The sequence below is a fragment of the Schistocerca cancellata genome, chromosome 4, assembly GCF_023864275.1.
Source record: "Schistocerca cancellata isolate TAMUIC-IGC-003103 chromosome 4, iqSchCanc2.1, whole genome shotgun sequence".
NCBI lineage: Eukaryota > Metazoa > Arthropoda > Insecta > Orthoptera > Acrididae > Schistocerca > Schistocerca cancellata.
Genome location: NC_064629.1, coordinates 487192435 through 487208313, shown reverse-complemented (window position 1 = coordinate 487208313; position 15879 = coordinate 487192435). Strand labels below are relative to the sequence as shown.

The following is a 15879-nucleotide window of genomic DNA, read 5'->3' as shown; positions in this document are numbered from 1 at the left end:
GATGGTAGAAACGAAGGATGATAGAGAAGATGTATGGTTCGATAGATATGACTGCAGACTGAGGTAAGCAGATCTCCTTCGGACTGCAATACCTGTATTTAGTTTCGAGCCATATCGTAATGCAGTAGGAAAAACCTCATCCTTTTCACAGTTCCTGTAACTGTATGTACTCTCTTCTCTGCTACCTTGTGTTGCAGGAGGAAGCTTCGTTTGGCGCTGGCCTTACACACTGTACACAGCTGGTGGAGCTACGACAACATGCTCCCATTTCCACTGAATGTTCAAAAATGATAGCGCTGTTGCATTAACTCAGCTCACCCTGTTTTTCGAAGGGTCGCAGAAGGTTTTAGATATAGCGCCCTCCAGCTTCTGCTCAGTTCCGCCTTAAACTGGAACGATCACTTGGACAAAGCTGCAGAGAGTGAGGAACATTTACAGTATGCATAGGGGTTGTCTAAAAACCCCATTTAAGCTTTGCTGTGGCAGATAGAATCGAAAAGGGTGACTCGTTTTGAGATATAAGTGTGCCACAAATACGTTTAACCAGTGGCTGTTATCATTAAGAGACGACTCCATAGGATCCAACGCAGGTATGTGGTTGAATGGAAAGATTTGCTTCCAAATCACAGATAGCATTTCTACCGGAAAGTGTAACACTACAGATCTGAAAAGCCAGTGTATATTGTACATTTCTTATGACCTCAATCTAGTGTTGTATTTTTTAAGTGATCCGTCACATAGGACACCGTCTACTGTATGTCGCGCCCGGGTTCCCGGGTTCGATTCCCGGCGGGTTCAGGGATTTTCTCTGCCTCGTGATGACTGTGTGTTGTGTGATGTCCTTAGGTTAGTTAGGTTTAAGTAGTTCTAAGTTCTAGGGGACTGATGACCATAGATGTTAAGTCCCATAGTGCTCAGAGTCATTTCTACTGTATGTTATCATTCTCAATCAACCATCATCCTCCATCGCCTATAACCCAGTAGATATTCGCAAAACCTCTGTTGTGGCATTGCAATAGAATGTGTTACAAATACTGGAGAAATATCTAGCAGCGGCCTGAGGGAGTTGCAAATACCGGCTTCTTATCACATTCCTCAGCAGAATCACTTCCTAAATTTGGTGGTTTTATTATGAGCTTACACAGTCGGCGACGCCCTTTCTCACTTTTGGACTGTTAGTGCACACCGCACAATCACGGTCTATATTCAATGCCACTGTATTTGTGTGGAAGACCACTTCTTTGGGAAGGAATACCACACCTCGATTCATAGAGCTTGTACGGTTTTTAACATGGATATCTTTAGTGGTACTTGTGTGTGCTGGTAGAACCAAGACTGATTGTTATACATGGTGACAGTAACATGGGAGTTGTGATCGTGTTTCTTTAATAGCTGGTCGCTTATAAGTCGATTATGTCCCTCTTCCTAAGACACAGTGGTACCAGTCGCAAGGAAAACAAATGAGACATGTTCATCCATCACGGAATTTTGCTCAGTATTGTTTGATGTCAGCGGTATTCATTTATTGTTGACGTATTATACTTAGTAGGGAATATGCGATAAATTCGCCATGATCAGTAGACTTATAAAGTGTATTTACTGTGACCAATGTTCTGACATGTGTAAAGAAACTATGTCCTGAAGTAAGGGGAGGTATGGATTTGAAGTAGATGTCGTCGAATTGAGGCTGTAATCGTAATATTTAATTGCAAGTATGGTGATAAAATACATATGGCTTGTCTCCTAGGACGATTCTGCACTTATTGGCGGTGGCATTTGGCCAGAACGACTGACATTTCCGTCTTACGACGGGAGCTGGGGAAACTAGACAGGCCAACTGGGCTACAGGAATGTAACTGACCTAACTGTGTCACCCTCTAGGCGGCTGAATAGCGAACCAATACTCATTATGTGTTGGGAAGCCTTCGTGATCGCATGTGTTCTCCGTGGAAATTTGAGATCAATATGAGCGTGTATTTGCGCTGGAAACGTATTCCCCTTCACGTAGATTGACTTGTTGACTGCTTCTACATATTTCCCACCTTTATTTGGTTGAGAGAACATCGATTGTTGTGTGTGTTGTGTCATCTAGATGGTGAAAGAGACGTTTGCTGGCTGGGTCTCTAGACATGAGAAACACTTTAGTTGACATCGTAAAGTAGAAGGATGATATGGAATCTGTTGTATCATTGACATCTGTATTCGTTAAAAAATACGAGTGGAGCTACCAGGTCCCTCTTTTTTCCGAGTTTTTATCTAAATGTATTCGCAGACGAGATAAGTTTCCAGTTTCCTAGTGGTTTGCTGCACTTTCTACCTCGCTGCACCTCGCTAAAGTTTTGGGTTTCTGGAGATACAATTTCCACTCTTTATCTTCGGAGTTATACAGTGCTAGTGATCGGTTGCATATTGCTAAGGGCTTGATATCGAGATCTATCACGTATGTGGTATGATATTCTGGCAAACCATGTGGAAATACATAATTTCTTTTAATCCTAGAAGCAAGCAAGCAAGCAGTTCAAGGTCAGAAACATTAGCGTTAGCGCCTTGGTGCCAAGGGGAACCAGCCTAGACTTTGTACAGCAGTTTACAGAATGGCCGCAGTCCCCTGAGGGCTGGTCTGATAACGTGTCAGCAGTGTGTATGAGGTCAATTGACTCTTGACCATTAGCCACGGTGGATGACTGACTGCCCTTGCGGGAAATATCTAGTGCTGCGAGGACTATATAAGGTGCTTGTGATTTTTTTTATTTTTTATTTGTCTGTTTTCGCGGTATATGTACAAGAGTCTGGTGGTTGATAGTTGTATGCAGGAAGCAGAAGTGATTTTTTGGTATGGTGCAGCATACCGAATTTTGTTTACTACAGTGATATGATCTGCAATGATATAGCCTGGTTCGAGATCGGTTTACACTGAAAAAATTCTAGCTTTCCCTGACAGCAGCAGAGCAAGAAATTTAGGAAGTGTCTTTGGTGATAGTTCCCGGATTTCATGACCTGTAGACCACTTTTGCACTGTTTAACTGTCAGTGCAATATGACTGCTGTATGTTTTTTTTTCAGTTTGTACAAAATAGTTTTCCCGCTGAAAGTCTCGTAATTGGTCTTTCTGCAGAAAATGACAGACAGCGCTCCTACACCGGCAGCAGCAGCAGTGGGTTTCGCGCCGAAAAATTATAGCTTTCCTAGACAATAGCACAGCAGTGTAATTGAGGAAGTACCTTTTACGATAGTTTCCATATTTTATGATCTGTAGACCACTTTTGCTCAGTTTAACTGCCAGTGAAATACGACTTCTGTATACATTTTCTTAGATCTGTACCAAATAGTTTTGCCACAAAAGTCTCGTAATTTGACTGTCTACAGAAAATGGCGGACAGTGCTACCACAATAGCAGCAGCAGCTGTTTGGTGGGTAAATTAAGTAATAACCAATAAGAATGCTCCATTCACAAGATCTTCCATGACATCATAGTGTCACAAGACATCCTTTGTGCAGATCATAGGAGCCTCTACAGACTGGTTTGATCAAGATGGGGCAAGGTATCTACGGAAAGTTCTGTGACGTCTGAGAGTCACATGATGGCTTGTTCGAATGTTCTGAGACAAATCGAAGTTGACCATCCTCTTCTAGTTTGGTCAAGCGGGATGCTGTTCCTCACCCACCATTGTGACTTTAGAGCATCTCCAGACCAGCAGCTATAGAACATCGAAAATTCACCGAAAATTCCAGCAATTTTTCTCGTCTATTGGACAGTGCTTAGAATTCTCTTTGTGTAATTGTTCTGATTTTCCTGTCTGTGCTTCGAGAAGTAAGGGAAATAACGTCCCTGACTCCAGCAGCAACAAATATAAACTAAGTGCTCTCACTGTTTCAGAAAAGTGATGAACACCACAGCAGCTGTAGGATTCAGAAATTTTTTGTCTGTGGCAGTGCCGTGAGACAAGCAACTAAAACTCGAAAAGTTGTGAGCATCCTAATTAGAGTTACAGAGATATTTATTTCGACTTCCAAATAACATCGATTTGCAGCTGATAACGGTTTCGGGATCTGTTTCAACAAAAACGTGTGATGTGTCTCAGGGGGATTTCACATGAGTGCAGCGGTGAGTTCATGTTGAGTGTGGCAGTATACATTGCAAAATTAATGCAAAGTACTGTGCAGCGATCTGTTTTTATAGTGTATTTAAACACATATTTAGTTGGATTTAGTAGCTCCTGATGCAGCTCGTGCTCGAAGTCAAGGGCATTTCTCACAAAAGCTCGCAAAGTGTATCAGGGGTGATTTCACAACTGTGCTGCGACCTTTTTAGAATCAGTATTCTAGGTCGTCAGCATACACTGCAAAACAGAGGTGAATGACTGTGCAGCGATTTTTTTGAAAGTGCGTTTAGAGACATATTCAATAGGATTTAGTAACTCCTGAAGCAGCTCGTGCTCAAAGACAGGGGTATTTCCCACAAAAGCATGAGAAGTGTCTCAGGGGTGGTTTCACAAGTGGGCTCCGATCTTTTACTTTTAGACTCCGTGTTCAAGTGTGGTAGTGATGGTATTCCTCCGAATAACAATCACAAATAGTTTATAATTATTTTTGTGCGTCATCTGCAAGGCTCTCTCTCTCTCTCGTTCTCTCTCTCTCTTTGTGAAGTGGTGCATTTAGTTTCTGTGTCATCTTCAGGTTATGTATTTGACAATATTCCACTCATTGACTAAACACCAGATTTCATATCTCCCGAAGCAGTTCGTGTTCAATGACAAAGGGTGTCTGTCTGCTGGGGATGGGATGGAGGAAGGCTGTAGGTATTTACTGCGTAACGTGCGCTACCACCCCTGTGGCTACGGTGTGGCAGTGCTCTGTACCTGGTGAATGGCCTCTCTTCCAGTGGACACGGATACTCTGGGGAGAACGTCTTGACTCTTGCACTTTGGAAAACTAGCTCGATTCTTATCGAATGATGTGCAGTTACAGCACACTCATTTATCAGTATGTTTGTGAAGTGTAACTTAGCCCCATTCTGCTGCATCTTTATTATTTGATGAAGTGTATTTGTCTTATTCACACATTCACCAAAAGTCATTGCTTTCTAAATATTGTTTGGGTAGCTATCGATACAGTCTGCAGCTGTGTGGTTACAGCTAATATACCAGTTAACGTCCTTTTTCTTCAGCACAGACATCTCATTCATTGACCACTAGTAGACAAAGTAAACAATTACGTGCATCCTGTCAGACCAGCAGCTAGACACAGACTGAGTCCTTTTCCCGCTATTTTTCCCCAGACCGCCATCTGGAATTACATCAAGAGAGGGGAGAGAGGGAGGGCTGACAGTGCCCTGTGGTGGTGATGTTGTGAACTTAGTCAGTTGGACTCTGGACTTCAAGGTAAACACACTGGATGGTGCTACTGCCTATAACAAATCAAATTATTTAAATAAACAATGCATACAAAATAGAGATTTATGTCCACCCTATCTGGCAGCCCAGGAGAGACTGAGCCCTTTTCCCTACAATGTCCAGATGACGGAAGGGCGGGGAGGTGAGTGGGGCTTGTTTGAATGAACAATGCATAAAAAAGAAAGATTTTGTCCACCCCATCCAGAACCCCAGCACAGACTAAGTCCTTTCCCGCCAGTTTCGAGATGGTTTGGGGAGGGAAGGGAGAGGGCAGGGGGTGGAGTAACGTTAGTGGAGATAGCCCAACTGATCTATTCTTCCGGGAAAATTTGAACTCCCACCATGAAGTCACTGTGATGTTGGCATATCTATGGCCGCCATCTCGGATCTTACATCTTGAATAAATTTGGCGACAATGCAGAGTGGACCATGCTGTCTTTGTCCCACTACTTTCAAGTATTACTGCAGGTCCCTTTGAAGCCCGTGTGAATGTCCTTTGCAGCATAATACTGCCATTACCGCTCTTCTGCCAGCCTGCATGAGTGATGCGATGTATGTTTCGGAACGCCATTCACCTGCATGATACGTATCCAGAAATGACCACTGAGGTGGTGTAATAAGAAACAAGATTCATCAGGCCAGTTAACAAATTTCCATTGACCCATGGTTCAGCCTCGATGATCCCATACCCACTGCTGTCATAATTGATGTTGTTGAGTCAACATGTGAATGGGTATTGGTCATCCGTGTTTAACAATTTTTTGGAGTGGTATACTCCAAAACACTTGTGCTTACACCAGCATACGATCTTTCACAGATCGTCAGCTGTCCTGAAAAGGTGCAAGTTTCTGACCTCTATGTTGTGTGATGAGACCTGGACGTCCAACACTTTGTCAACTACTCGCTGTTTCACTATCCTTCAATCCCTTTCCATACATACGACAATAGCACGCGAACAGCTGACAAGCAACGTCGTTTCTGAAATTCTTGTTCTCAGCCGCTGGCCATTACAATCTGCCCTTCTCAAGTGCTGGCCTTAACAATCTGTCCTTTGCAAAGTGACTGTTTCTTAGAAACTGATGAAAACAGCGGGGAACGGAACAAATGCAGGTGATAGTAAATGAAATGTTCCTTTGAAGGTTTTTGTTCAGTATCACCAATACTGTCACCCGTCAATGGATGTACCTTTCCTCCTGATTCACCCTGTATATTTCCCTTACCGCTTCAAGTGCCGACAGTGCCACAGGGCGGCGTTCAGTACCTGTGGTGTGTAGGTGTTTTACTTCATTAGAATATTTTCTTACCTTCTTTAACATTCCTTTTAAGACCCATAGCCAAGTATGCTATGAGAGCCTAGTGGTCACTTACGTCCTCCTCAGCATAAGTCGAGTCTAATAGTTCGGTTCTTTTAGTTGGGAGGAGGTCTAAGACATTGCCTTCGTCAGTTGCTTCTCTAACTCTCTGCTCCCAGTACGTTTAAAAAGAATGCATTCAGAACGACAGGGCGTGATTATCTGTCCCTGACACCAGTTTTAATTGCATGGCTCTCCCAGTCTATAGCTGGCAAATTTAAGTCCCCCTCTATTAGAATAGTATGATCAGGAAACTTACCCACGATATTCGCCAAATTGTGTCTAAATGAACAAACATTGCATCTCCTGACTCAGTTGGTCTATAAAATCGTCTGATTACCATGTTGGACGCACCTTTGATATTTAACATCACCTAGATTATATCACATTCGGAATCAGTAATAAGCTCTTTAGATACTATATCTTATGTTATTACAATAAATACACCGCCATTATTGACGTGTAACCGATCCTTGAGATATACGAAGTGTTTATGAATTAGTTGTACAAAAATAACCTTTCATTGTGAGAAAGGTAGATGACTTACAGAAACGTTTGATACAGCACTGAATGCAATATATTTTCAAGTTTTTTCTTACAAACGTTCAAAGTGATTATCTTTTGTAACACTTCAAATGTCCTATTTGTAATCAGTTTCCTACCGAATCCTATGAAGTAAGTCTTTATGTATAGTGGCAGCTGCTTGTGTTATCCATTGTCGCATCTCGTCGATGTTTCCGGGAAGCTGCGGAACGAACACCATGTCTTTAATGTAACCCCATACACAGAAGACCGCTAGGGTTAAATGAGGAGAACGTGGTGACCAGGATATTGTTGTATCACGTCCAGTCCAAGTCGGCACATTCCTACGGAGATACGCGACGACGACGGTAATATGGTGGCGCACCGTCTTGCTGGAAAATAAATGCTGTACCCATTTTCTGTAGTAACTGAGGCATTAGATAATATTCAATCATATCCAGGTACGATATGCCAGTCACAGCTGACTCGGCAAAAGAGAAAGGACCGTAAATCTTGTTACATCTTACAGCGCAAAAACCATTTACGTCAGGCGAGTTCCGTTGGCTACATGATGTGGTTCTGCTCATTTCATATCCGAACATTATGCCGGTTCACTTTATCGCAGGTGTGGAAGGTGGCTTCATCACTGAACACAATTTAATTAAGAAAATAATCTACAGTCTGCATTTTGTTAAACATTTCTACACAAAACTCAGTTCGTTTTCCTATATCATTTTCTGTTAAAGCTTGCAACAGTTCCAACATACAGAGTTTGAATGACAGGCTTTTCCGTGACACCTTCCAAATTGTAGCAGTAGTCATATCCAGCTCTAAGCTGTCCACGGACTGCAAATGTTAGTAGACTGCTGAACTTGTTCAACTGCTGAGCCAGAGACTGCTTGCCGACCCTGACCCGGTGTCCTATGTGGTAATCAGTCAGTTTAGATGAAATGATTATACCAGTTAAAACAATTTGTCTCTGAGGTGATGGTTTAGTCCTTAATTGTATCTGAGCTGCAGTAGCAGATTTGGATTCATGAAAGCATAAATAACACCGTGCATGGTGTACACCATCATATGAGCTCATGATGACTGTTGGAATGACTCATTCGCGCATCCAACCTAACGGGAACGTCGGGAACTACCAGTGGGGAATAAAACTTGAAGATATACTGCGTTCTGTGCTGTATCAAACATTTCTGTAAGTTATGTACCCTTTTCACATGTAAAGGTTACTTTTGTATAACTAATTTACAAACACCCTGTATATTCCAGTATGATATTAGGATCTACTGCTATTCATTTCCGGTTTCAGCCAGAAGTCTGTTCCCAAAATTATGTGGGAATTATCAACTGTCACAAGCGATACTAGTTCCGCGACCGTACCATGGATACTCCTGAAGTTTACTAATATGAAATTAAAGTTTTCCCTTTTTGATTTGATATGATGAAGTTGTCCTCTGAGAGTCATGTAGCTGATGTATATTCGAATGTCGCAGGCTATTAATCATTGGCCATAAGGAAGTGTTCCTCAAACCTAATACAGGAAAGGCATTCGACTCGATCACTCACCCAATCTGTGTTTGAGCCTGTGAAGAATAAGGCGTAAATCAGTGTTGTACTAAAATCTCGTATGACATATACGAAACCTCCACAGCATTTGCGAGTTTTGTTGAAGGGTTTAATATAAGGTTATTCTATGGCTCCAGAACTATTTTTAATAGTCGTAGAAAAATCTAGGTCTAAATTAATTTGCAAAAATAGTGGTAATTCAAGTTCCAAGAAAGAGATTAAATAAGCTGAGATTTGCTGATAATATTGTTCTGATTGCAAATAGTATACAAGAATTTCAAATATTAGTTAGCAAACTTCCGTTACTCTGGTTTGAAGTCGCTCTAAAATGACAAAACCAACATCTTGAGGAATGAATGGATACTGGACATCACTGAGGCGACAAAAGTAATGGGATAGCGATATGCACATATTCAATTGACAAGAGTACCGCGTACACAAGGTGTAGAAAGGTATTGCCCTTGCGGAGCTGTCATTTGTACTCAAGTGATTCAGTAGGTGAGTCACGCGAAGAGATTTCCGACGTGATTATGGTCGCACAACGGGATTTAACAGACTTCGAACGCGGAATGGTAGTTGGAGCTAGACGCAGGGGATGTTCCATGTCGGAAATCGTTAGGGAATTCAATATTCCGCCGGCCGCGGTGGTCTAGCGGTTCTAGGCGCTCAGTCCGGAACCGCGCGACTGCTACGGTCGCAGGTTCGAATCCTGCCTCGGGCATGGATGTGTGTGATGTCCTTAGGTTAGTTAGGTTTCAGTAGTTCTAAGTTCTAGGGGACTGATGACCTCAGATGTTACGTCCCATAGTGCTCAGAGCCATTTGAACCATTTTTTTCAATATTCCGAAAGCCACAGTGTCAAGAGCGTGCCGAGGATACCAAACTTCAGGCATTGCCTTTCACCACGGACAACGCAGTCACCGACGGCCTTCACTTAACGATCAACAGTAGTGGGGTGGACGTAGAGTTCTCAATGCTAACAGACAAGCAACACTGTGTGAAAGAACTGCAGAAATCAATGTGGGACGTACGACGAATGTATCCGTTAGAACAGTGAGGTGAAATTTGGCGTTAATGGGCTACGGCAGCCGACGGCCGCTGCGAGTGCCTTCGCTAGGAGCACGAAATCGCCTTCAGCATCTCTCTTGGACTTGTGACCATGTCGGTTGGACGCTGGACGACTGGAAAACCGTGACTTGTTCAGATGAGTCCTGATTTCACTTGGTACGAGCTGATGGTAGGGTTCGAGTGTCGCGCAGACACCATGAAGCAATGGACCTAAGATGTCAACAAGGCACTGTGCAAGCTCTTGGTGGCTCCATAATGGCTTGGTCCGTGTTTACATGGAAGGGACTGGATCTTCTGGTCCTATTGAACCGACCATTGATGACTGGAAATGGTTATGTTCGGCTACTTGGAGACTATCTGCAGCCTTGATAGGCTTCATGTTTCCAAACAACGATGTCATGTCAGTGGTCACAATTTTTGGTGATTGGTTTGCAGAAAATTCTGTACAATTCGAGCGAATGAGTTGGCCACCCAGATTGACCGACAAGAATCCCATGGAACATTTATAGGATATAATATCCTGCACAATATCCTACACCGGCAACACGTTCGCAGTTATGGATGGCTATATAGGCAGCATGGCTCAGGGTACTTCCAACGACTTGTTGAGTCCATGCCACGTCGAGTTGCTGCACTACGGCGAGCAAAAGGTGGTCCGACACGTATTGGGAGGTACCCCATGACTTTTGTCACCGCACTGTAGATGCTGGAAGTAGACAACTGCAAAGTGTTACACAACATGTCTTTCTGGCTCAACTTGCAGGTATGAAAGGGGACTCGAAACTAGAAATATGTCGATGTATTAAATTTGGTTGGCAAGCTTAAGGGAGACATTCTTCAATTTTCAAGTCTGAGATGTCAGCTCCGCTGAAGGCAGCAGTTTTTGACTGATGTAGACTACCACTAATGACTTAGGTCTGTGAGACATGGACATTAAATGTGTTCGTTGTTGGAAAACTCAGAGTATCCCGAAGAGGAATGGAAAGATCAATGTTAGGCTACACATAGAAAGACAGAAAGCAGGCAGTAACTATCAGACATACAACAAAGGTTAGTGACATAATGGAAAGAATACATACTTTGAAATGGTAGTGGACTAGTCATGTCGCTCGTAGGAAGTATGGTAGATGGTCAAAACAGATACTAGATTGGAGTTCAGTGAACTAAAAAAGATCGAGAGGAAAACCAGCGGACAGATGGGAGAGAGACTTAGGAAACAGAGCTGGATTCAATTGGCATCGCTCAAGACTGGCAGGAGTGCAATTGTTGACAGCATGTGCTCTCGGTCTTATTTGGGAACAAAGTTGTTGCATTTACTCACGGTACTGTTAAAAAAGGTAATGCCCAGTAAAACCTATGCTACCAAACCTGCATTCAGCTCTGATCGGTTATGTCTGGGGTTTGTTTTTCCAGCAGCAACCGATTTAGTGAATAAGAGTAGGTGTCGTGTGTGGTTTCTCTGTATACAGCGGAAGAGCGGCACAACGACGTCAGAGTGAGCTGTTCTTGCAGAGACGGCTGCCTCACCCCAGTGCCTGTTTCTGTACACAGGCTCCTACGAGAAACTGGATCCTTCCACGTTAGACTGATTGCGTATTATAGTCACTTTCATTGCTATGAAGGTATTTTCACAGAAACAAAGCTGATTGGGGTAACAAACCGAACAAATCATAATTACATTTAGTACTATATCCGTCTTCAGCAGCAGTAAGTGTATTTATTGAAAAAATCAGCAACCACTTGCACAAAAGAAGCTTTATTTCTTTACCATTTTCAGATACCTAGTGCCGTTCTTCAGAATACTATACAGATAAATATATCACAAATAACTACAAACTAAATAAGAATATTGAAGTTTAAGAAAGAAAAGTTTAAAAATTTAAAGATAAAGAGATGATACATACTTAGAGTTCTCGCATTATTAGCGAGTGTAAAAAATAAGCAGATATATACAGCATATTTGTATTAGCTATATTCGTTTTGGATCGGGTTGTTAATCAGACAGCAGTGAGACTGGGATAATGCACATTTTAAATAAAAGTACTTACTTGCACAAGTGCTAAATTCCCCAAGATTATTGACCACTTTTCTCTGCGCTCTTTCATATGTCCCAGATTTGCCTCAGTTGATAGGCGGGACGCTAGTGTCATTTCCAGATTTCCCTTGAGTCCAAGCAGTGCAGGTACCAGTACAATTATTTCAGAATGTTTGAAGGCTTTCCATTCCTATAAGTGAAGATATAGATAAAATTCAGTGTCTCCATTTGAACATTCTACATTTGTTTGAAAATTTACACATATTATTAAGATATACTATTTATTTATTACTATGTATATGCACATTGACGTCTACTCTGTGTCATTATTTCAACAGTTATTAGATTCCAAAATATAATGTTTTGCTCGCTATTTTCGATTCTATTTTGGTTTTCTTTCTTAGTGTATACCAGAAGATATGACTTAACAAGTCCAATCTCAAATTGTATTACTGTTGTCTAAGAAGTCTAGTAATGCGTGAAAATATATTGCATTAAACGATCATGTAATGATAGTATTTAAGGAGTCCACAACAACTTGATTTGTCATCATAAGCGCCGACTCCATGAGGCCTGAAGGGGGGCCGAGCCCGCTTAAAAAGTCGGTTGGAGGGGGGGGGGGGGGGCAGAGCCCCTCCAATATTTAAGAAAATTATTAGTTATATTATGCTTTGTAAAATCACAAAATTATGTTGGAATTTTTTATTTTCCTTGTTTGACGGTAGTTACCTTTTAAAATACATTCAGTAATGGGTTAAGACAAATAATTATTTTGGTAATAAGCAGGTTAACTGGAAACGAGTGGTATGAATCATGATAGTGTTACGGTGCTGTGGGCGCACTTAGAATTTGACTCGGTGCGCGAATCTCCGGGTAAAGTCTGGCGCCGGCATGCCAGCGCTGCGGTCGCGGTACATCAAAGGACTGGAGCAGAAGCACCTGGAACACTCCGCCTCACGTCGCCTTGACGCTTCGAGACATTACGGCGCCGCGGCTATATAAAGCCCACTCTGCTGTCGCAGTCATTCAGTGTGGATAGTTCAGTGCATGCTGCAGACGTGTTTAGTATTCCGACTTTAGTGTCTTGTGGACAATTTTATATGACTATATTTTATTCGTTTACTTTAGTCTCTTAGTGTATTGTGAATTAAGTTTGCAATGGATAAATTTGTTACCAAAAAGGCGTCCTTGGAAGTTGATTTTACTGCAAGTCAACCTTATTGTGTAGTCAATTACTTCGTCGTCTTCAGGTGAGAACCGTTCACAGCCGAAACCTGGACAATCCGGTAAGGGAAGATCATTTCAGAAGTTGATCAATGGCTAGAATATGAAGCATCTGGGGAAAAAGTTTTTTGCAAAACCTGCAAAGAGGCAGATGCTAAAAATCTATTGCAATTTTCTCCAAAAAAAGAAGATGCATTTCCTTCCGTAGTGTTTTAGAACTGGGAAAAGGCTCTGGAAAAATTCCGTCTTCATGAAAATACGTTTACGCATAAAGAAGGTGTTCTGAAACTAAATTCTATCACTAACCGAAGTGTGGCCTACCAATTGAATTAACAATTAGGTAATGATATGAAGAAAGGTCGTTTAGGTCTTGAGACAATTTTTACTACCGTGCAGTTTCTGACGTCAAGGACTAGCAATTAGAGGGCACGAAGATGTAAACTCAAGTTTCTTTCAATTGTTGGAACTACGAAAGAATGACATACCTGACTTTAAAGATTGGTTAGGGCGTTCGGGGTATAAGTGGACGTCCCTCGATATGCCAAACGAGATCATTGATCTACTAGGAAAGTCTGTGTTGAGAAAGGTATTGGCTTCAATCAAGAAGACTGAAAATTTTTCTATTATAGTTGACGAAACAAGTGATTCTTCGATTCACGAACAAGCGTCATTTTGTATTCGTACTGTCGATGATTCATAATCGACAATGAAGACTTAATTGGTTTATACGAGACCCCCACAAGGAATCACAAACTCTGTTTAGTACTTTAAAAGACGTTTTTGCTCGTCTTGATTTGTCAGTGGATAACTTAAGAGGATAGTGCTTTGATGGTGCCTCGAATATGAGAGGTAAGTTCAAAGGACTAAGAAACGTAGTTTTGGATATACAACCAAAAGCACATTATGTGCACTGTACTGGTCACAGTTTAGACTTGGGAGTTGTAGACAGTCTCCGCCATCTTACGTCTATGAGGGATATTATGGCTTTAGCCAAGGACTTAATAAACACCGTAAGGGAATCCAACAAAAGGATGGGACTTTTCAGAAGCATACGCTGTGAGAGCGCCAACTACCAAGCTGGTCTACGACATCTTTGCCCGACTCGATGGACTATGCGAGCTTCTAGTATCTTCAGAATACTGAAAAAACTTTGAAGAACTTCTAGAGTTTTTTGAAACATTTTCTGCAGAGGACAAAACAGAGGCAAATTACAAATGTGCAGGCTACCTTGAGTCAATGTTACAATTCAAGACTTATTTCTTTTTACGTCTTATTTGCCATGTAGTGAATCCAGTAGAGGATGTCAGTGAAATAATTCAATGCTCTGATATGAGTGTTGCTGATCTGGAAAAAATATATGCGGACTTGATTAGTATATTGAATGGAAGGCTTCATAGTTTTGAACACTTTTGGGAATTGTGTTTAAAAGAAAAACCTTCACAAGTTGATGATCCCTCGCTTCCTCGGAATCGAAGTATACCAACGAAGTATGAAAACAACGAAGCCAGCTCACGGCACACTTTCAAAACCCCAAAGGAATACAACGAAGTTATTTACATTGAAGTTTGTGAAATGGTGCAATCTTGCGTTACTGAGCGGTTTGCTTCAACTGGACTCACACAGGTCATTGCAGTTGAACAAGAGCGCTTACTTTTAGTAAACAGAGGTGAAACAAATTTGGAAAAATCAACTGAGTTTTTAAAAAATGATCTAGACATCGAGAGACTACACTTGAATATGTTAGCCGATATCGCAAATAAAAAACAACTGAGCTTAAAAAACATGCTTGATGTAAGAAAGTATATTACACAAGGGCCTGCAGTTGGAGAAATATTATGTGAAGTAGTGAAATGCATTAAGCTTCCCCAACTAGTTCCAATCACGACAGCAACAGCAGAACGGTCATTTAGCGACCATAGACGTCTGAAGTCATATATCGGATCAACAATGGGACAGAAGCGATTGTACAACTTGGCTGTTCTTCATGCCCACCCAGATATTTTGGATGAATTGGATATCCGACCAGTCATCAACGACTACATATTCAGTAATCCAGTCAGACGGTTGACATTTGCACCTATCTAAAGACACTCTAGCCCTAATAATGGCATTTAGGGCAATATTAAAAATCTTTATAAAATTGAGTAGTACATACATACATAATGTTAAATTATTAGTTTCGAAATATTAGTACTAGTTTAGTACGTATTACTATATTACTATAGTACTGAATTAGTTATTTTCAAATACTTAAATGTTTTTAGGGTGTAAGACCCAATTAAAACCCGTTATTTAGATACTTTTTGACTGAAAGTATCAGGCATACTGTATTAACTTTATTAACTCTATGAAAGCATTAACTTTGAGATATTGTTCTTATTTAATGAGCCCTGAGCCTTATTCAAAGTAAGCTTAAATTAGCTATTATCGTATTTATGAAACGACTACAGTATTGAGGTTTTGGTAAAAGTTTGGAAATATTAATTGACGAGGTTTGAAAGTTATTGATGTGTGAACTTTCTTGTCATACTTAAAACTCAATACGGCGTGTTCGTGAACATCTCGGAACATTTTGGCGAGCACTTCTTTATAAGAAGCTCACTGAACGACTTGGTGGAGTAACTCGCGTATAGATGTGGTTTAGTTACTGTACTGGATTTGAAAATCATTCGGGTCAGACTGATAAATTTCTGGCTGCTTTCGTGTGCAACATT

The 15879-nt window shown here is 41.3% G+C and overlaps 1 protein-coding gene across 1 annotated transcript in view; it reads right to left on the bottom strand.

Moving 5' to 3' along the window:
- LOC126184273 (solute carrier family 41 member 1-like) overlaps positions 1-15879 on the bottom strand; it is a 180135-nt gene that overhangs the window by 138496 nt on the left and 25760 nt on the right. The window contains exon 2 of the mRNA XM_049926646.1: positions 11955-12131. Within this exon, the coding sequence (XP_049782603.1) occupies positions 11955-12131 (177 nt within the window). The remainder of the gene's footprint in view (positions 1-11954; positions 12132-15879) is intronic.